At 46.0% G+C, this 6,276-nt stretch overlaps 1 protein-coding gene across 1 annotated transcript; it reads right to left on the bottom strand.

Moving 5' to 3' along the window:
• Positions 1 to 3,947: 3,947 nt before the first annotated feature.
• LOC127750388 (uncharacterized) lies at positions 3,948 to 5,299 on the bottom strand. Its single transcript, XM_052271986.1, has 2 exons — positions 4,325 to 5,299; positions 3,948 to 4,252 (listed from the first exon to the last, which is right to left on the bottom strand). Exon 1 carries the CDS (start codon positions 5,183 to 5,185, stop codon positions 4,421 to 4,423), a length of 765 nt encoding a protein of 254 aa, XP_052127946.1. The 5' UTR covers positions 5,186 to 5,299; the 3' UTR covers positions 3,948 to 4,252; positions 4,325 to 4,420.
• Between the last annotated feature and the right edge of the window lie 977 nt (positions 5,300 to 6,276).

Here is a 6,276-nt window from a genome sequence, read left to right as displayed (position 1 = left end):
CTTTGAGCTACAAGACGGTGACAACAAATATGAGTGTATAAGTCCAGATGAACTCCTCTCTCCAGAACCTCACCACGTCTACACACATTGTTCAAGATACTGTGTGAAACTTAAGCATGGTTTAGTTGCTCAAGAAATGAAGACCTCTTGATATAGTTGTATTGTATTTCAAAGTAATATTTTGTTCACTTCATAACAAAATTTGAAAAAGCACCTATTTTTTTTTTAAATGACAAAAGTCGGAGGGGGAGAGGGAGAGGGGAGGGTGGAGGGGGAGAGGGAGGGGGCAGTGGAAGACAGCTATTAGCTATTCGAGGTCAGAGAGGTCACTGCTTCGCCCGTACACGCTTCGCCCGGCCAGAGGCTTGCGACAACCTCGACGCCACGGAGACCTTGATGGTGGTGCTGATGGTGTCGGAGGGCGCGCGCGCGCGGCCCTGGCCCTGGACGCCTCCAAGGCCGGCTATTCCGCGCGGGCGGCGCGGCGGGCAGCGTGGAGCGGCGCCACGACCTCGACGCCAAGGAGTTCTTGATCGTGGTGCTGGTGATGGCGCCGGGAGCTCGCCCTGCGCCGCCGGCAGGGTCCTCGCCAAGAAGACCTCGATCGAGGTGTTGAAGGTGTCGTAGAGCGCGCGCTCCTGGCCCTCGCCGAGCCGGGTGGAGCATGGCGGAGGCCAAGGAGTACGTCGGAAGGCGGAGGGGGGGGGGGGCACAGGCTGCCATGAACTGAGGTCACCGGAGTCACTACTTCTAGCACCCCTCCTCGCACAGCCAGCCGGAGGAGCGTGGCGACCTCGGCGCCAAGACGAGCCCGAGTGTGGAGCTGATGATAGTGGCTGTGCTTACCTCTTTGTGCGCCTGCATTCGAACATGGTACGTTTTTTCTGTAGTTGTGCTATCAGGCGCGACAATTTGACAATTTCTTCCTGAAACGAAAGCAGTTTTGCTATGATCAGAGTCTGGTATTGACAACTTTTGTTTTCAAAATACTTTAACCATAACTTTACATCGATAAAATTATTACATGCCCGGTCCAATTCATTTTCACTAGGCATTGCAATGCTGTTGAAAGGTTTACTTGGAAACAGCTTGCTTGGTTGGGTTTGGGAGGAGTAATTCCCTTTCCCTCCCACCCCCTCCGATATGTGATCTGCATTCCGCATTGCATTCCGCATACGTGCGAGAGTTACTTTACCAGCAACTTCAACATCAAACCTGTCGCAGAGCAAACTTCAATTATTAACTGACATAGATTTACATTGTGAAGCTTTAAAGTTCTACAGGAAAATTCCAATGAAATTTGAGTTATTCTGAACTACTCTCAAAAGAAGGTATTTAAGAGTGGATGTCTAGAATTTTCCAACACTCAAAAGAATTCATTTTTGAAAAGTTTGGAATAGTATGATATAAAAGTTGTCATTTGGATTTGTCACTGCTAGATAGAAAAATTTGGAAATCACATTTAAAATTTAGAATGATTCTTAAACATATGAAGTAATATGGTCCAAAAGCTGAGTGTTGGTTGACGTTAGATCTAGTCTGAAGGCAGCAATAACTGTTTGCCACAAAGCTTTACGTTAAATCACAGTGTATTCACTTACCAAACTCCTTCCTGGTCAATTATGTCACGGAACGAAACATATTCTAATGATCTGCATCGCTCCAGGATAGCTCGACGAAGAGCAACCTCATCAGGGTACTCTGGGTCTGGATCATGGTCGTGTTCAGGTGACCTTGCTGTCTCTTGAAGACCAGCATTGACAGTCAATGAGGCACGGGCGCGACAGGACTTTTCATAGCGGACACACTTGAAGTATATTGTGCCATTGTAGTTGGAACTACGGTGATAAAACAAGCCATCATCTTTATGGTAACAGAAAGACCCCTCTTTCACACCTCTTTTCCGCAGAACTCTGGGTTGAGCGGCTACAATAACATTGTAAAGACAACAAAAGGTATAGCGTAAAGGTGAAAACATTGTAAAGTACATAAAATTCACTAACAAAATCAATCAAATTACCCATTTCTGAACACAAAAATAATAATTTCGATCAGGCAGACAACATGACAAGTGACAAGTGAAATGAGGGCCACCGCACCGCCCTGTACAAACTGCGCCACACCGACTACAGAAACTACAGAAGGAGTGGTCAATGCGTGGAAAAGCATGAATAAAATAGAGAAAACATTTATTTTGAACACTGTAAGTGTTTATAAGCGTGTGTATTGACCATTATTAATCACAGTGTTTTAAATGCCCGCTGCGGTTGGTGATCAATAGGACACCCACTACATTCATTTATATCACCAGCTCATTATGAAACAGAAGCTACCTCAATTGTCGAGTTTGGATGTTTGTCTGTATTCCCCGATATCCAGTCTCAACAACTTGCGTTTCCGTTTCCTCCTCCTGCTCCTTTTCCATCTCAACCACTTCATCTAGTAGTGCAAGAGGCACACCGAAAAACCTTGCAAATCGTGGTAAAAGCAAAATTTTGCACACAGGTTCCCAAGGCTATTTAGAAACTTTTGGTCCGCACCCCATTCCGCGCAAATCGTGTGGAGCCGAGATATTGAACAGTTTTTGAACACTTCGTACAAAACGCATTACTATGTTTTACACGCCTTCATAGGCACTCCTTTGAATGATTTTGATCCGTAAGGTCATGTACGAGGCCCACGGGGTCTAACAGTGACGTGCGAATGTTCCTGTACGATAGGTGTTCAATCTTTGAACAGGTTTTGAACAGTGTGCGAAAGTTGTGCTATACCAGCGTGTAGGGGTTCATTTCCGGCTAATTTGACCTCGGTGACCACGATTCTGACATCAGTTTTTCACTGCGTGACCTCTGACATGACCGCACTGGTCACCCGAGGGAATTCCATCACTGGTTGCCTACCCGCCAGGCGCTCCAAAAACAGAAAAAAACATTTTTAAGACAATATAGAAAAAGGGAAAAGTTCTCTTTAATTCATAATGGAAATCTACACCAAATGGGGTACGGAAGGGTCGTCTGGGTCGTCTTGGGTGTTATCCTGAACGTCCAGATTGATGGCTTCTGGATGCTGCTCCTCTTGACTGTTAAAAAAGGAAAGAATTCTGTTGTTTTTTCTTTTGTTTTGGGGGGGACACGAAATTTGATTGTTTTCACAAATATGACAATTTACCTGCTATTTGAGCAATTTCCCTTGCATCCTTTGCAGCCAGCACAGCACGGCAGATTTGCAGCTCGGCAACTGCACTTCTGTGTGTAGCAGCCCGTTTTGCAACCACACATCACATCAACTTCCCTGCACTTTGCCCACAACACAGGTAGTGTGGTCCAGAGTGGCACTAATTTTCCGTCCTCTATTTTCCTCCCAAAATCCGTTGCGGAAGGGGGTCCCTCGGGTCTTTCGTCGAGGGCTTTGCCCCACAAGTGGCCTGCCTGGTAAAGGGCTCTCTGTATATGCTGGCGAAGGCAGCCTGGACTCGGTGTAATCGAAAATATTGATCGATTCCGACTAACAACTAAATCCTTTCTCAGCAGAATTACACTGTCTAGGGCGCTCTTAAAGTCGTACATGAGAGCCGTAAATCTCTCTAGAGCAGCATAGGTCTCATCATCCAGGTGCAGCCGTGGGCTGCTGAGGCTTTTAAATGCGTGGGTTAGCTCAGGGTGGCCCAGCCACACCTTCCAGCATTTGGGTTTACCGCAGCCAGAGAAATAAGATGTGGTGTCACAGCCAGTAAAAGCATGAAAGCCTGGCAGTGCCTCACTCTTATTTTGTCCAAGGGCAGCACTGATATAGTGGATGGCAATGTAACGGGCGTGCGTTCCCGTACCATAGTGTACCCACAGTTCCTAAAGTTTTTTAAAAAAATAATTTAGAACGACTGCTAATTTTACTAGCTGAAAACAAGACTTTACAACATTTACCTGCAAGCCTAAAGAGGATAGGCGATGGTACGTGGACACTGCCAACACAACTACGTCTGCATCAGTGGATCTGATTATAACCGATTTTGCACCATTTTTTGTCATGTCTAGGACATGCGTGATGATTCGTGGGTCTGCCTCCTCCATGGCCAGGCAATGTGCATCACACAGACAAATGCATGGTACGTCACGAGTTTGAAATGTGTGCCTAATATTAGTGGCCACTTGATAACGCTCCATGTCGCTGACGAACCGCGTACTTAGGTACTGGAACAGCTCCATTTTGTTTTCCGAGTTTTTGAGATAGTCCGCCCAGTCCTTCGGAATTGTACCTGTAAGCAGAATTTATTAATGATAATAATGCGATCAACATAGATATGCAAACAGTAGTGTCTCATCACTACCTTTAAGGGGAAGGTCTTTTCTACGAACGCCAGTCCCACGGCTCTTTTTTTTCGGTGTTCTTTATGCTGTGCTCTGCATACAGGTCCCACACAAAGTCAATGCGTACTACTGAACGAACGTTCATGGCAGCTTGTTGCACATGCGCCACCAATTGATTTTTGAATATACTCCTCGAAGGTTTTCAGACCTTTGCGAGGCGGTACATTGTGTACAAGGTGTGCACCATCAAAAATAAGTCCTTGGCACTCGCTGGGATGGTTTTGAGCAGAAGAAAAGGATTCCAAAATTTTCACAAGTTCAGCTTTGTTGCCTGACCTCATTATCCCTTGGGCAGACAAAGCAGGAGGTGAGTGCTGATTTTCATACTCAAAAAATGTGTCCAGGTCGAGTTTCCGTGCAAGACTGGCTACATAAAGCCGCCAGTACAGTTGGTTGTCCTGTTTAAGCTGCGCCATTTGTATCTGGTAGCGATTGGGATGGAGTGGCTTCTTTTTGGCTGCGAAAATTTTTATACAACTTTTTGGGATAGGGTCGTAAAAGCTTACTGCTTGAGACCTTATGCGCTTGTCAACGAAGTCAATGTTCTTATCCCTCCCTGTCCTCTCAATAGAGAACAGCGTTTTTACAATGTCTGAGTCTGATCCCTCACTCTCACGTGTGTCAAGCGCTATTAGGTCCGCTCCCAACTCACAAAATGGATTTTGATAAGACTTAAAGGTGTTAATCAGAGCCACGCAGTGGTCTTTAAACTGTCTTTGGTAGGCCCCATACTGCTCGTGGTGCTTGCCAGTGCCTGAGTGGCTACCTGTAGTTTGCCTAAACTCGTGGAGTAGCCTAGTGACTTCGGGCCCAGCAGTCATGACTCGCCTAAGTGCTGCAGCATCGTGTGTCAGTCCGACAACACCCCCTGCATCCTTCACTTTAGCATTGTTCTGTTCGTGCGCTTGGTCAGTTGGCAACCGTGAGAAGGGGTTTTCAGTGGCAGTGAACACAAACTTTCCTGTAAAATGGAGAAAAAAAAGTTAATTTGCGGTGCATCTAAAACAGCGTAAAGTAACACGTTTCATATTCTTACCGTCACAGAAAAACTGATGTACATCCGGGGCTTTCTCTTTCAGTTCAAGAAGGTCTCGCAAGTGAATGGGTAGCCACCTTGAATAATTTTGGTGATCAAAAACAAATATCCAGGGGAGCATTTCCGACAGTGTCTCTAGGTATAGCAAGTAATTTCCCTGCCTCTGAGATTTTACAAACGACAGCAGAAGGATTTCCAAATTCAAGACTAACAGCCAGAAGTAGAAAGTGGGGGAATTCTTAGAAGTCTTCTCTATCCATTCGTCCAAGTTCATGTCGTGTTCTGGTTGCTGCTCTTCATATGCATCAAGTAGCAATGAGTGCAAGGCCACTGCTGTTTTCTGATGCAAAACTCGGGTGCGCAGTACATGAGACACCTGAACATACAATCATACGAAATAGAAACTGTAGAATGAAATACATAAGCCGAATAAATACGTTTAAATAGTTCATTTTATTTGTACCTTCACAGCTCCCTCCGCTGATCCAGCTGTCGTCACGCCGGAACACGCCACGATGTGCACCCACCCGCTTTTTTCGAGCATTTGCCCAATCACAGCGAGGAATACCTTTTCTATGTGAAACCCTCCCATTAGCATTACAATAAGCTCCTCGCCGTACAGGGTGGGTTTAAGCCACTGTAATTTTTTAGCGAGTAGGTACAATTGCTGGTCCATACAGAGCACTAGCCTGTAGCGCCTGGCGGGTAGGCAACCAGTGATGGAATTCCCTCGGGTGACCAGTGCGGTCATGTCAGAGGTCATGCAGTGAAAAACTGATGCCAGAATCGTGGTCACCGAGGTCAAATTAGCCGGAAATGAACCCCTACACGCTGGTATAGCACAACTTTCGCACACTGTTCAAAAACTGTTCAAAG

Source organism: Frankliniella occidentalis, unplaced genomic scaffold, assembly GCF_000697945.3.
Source record: "Frankliniella occidentalis isolate FOCC.00 unplaced genomic scaffold, Focc_3.1 Scaffold182, whole genome shotgun sequence".
In the NCBI taxonomy this organism is placed as follows: Eukaryota; Metazoa; Arthropoda; class Insecta; order Thysanoptera; family Thripidae; genus Frankliniella; species Frankliniella occidentalis.
The sequence above is the reverse complement of the archived record's forward strand: the minus strand, read 5'-3'. Positions and strand labels throughout refer to the sequence as shown.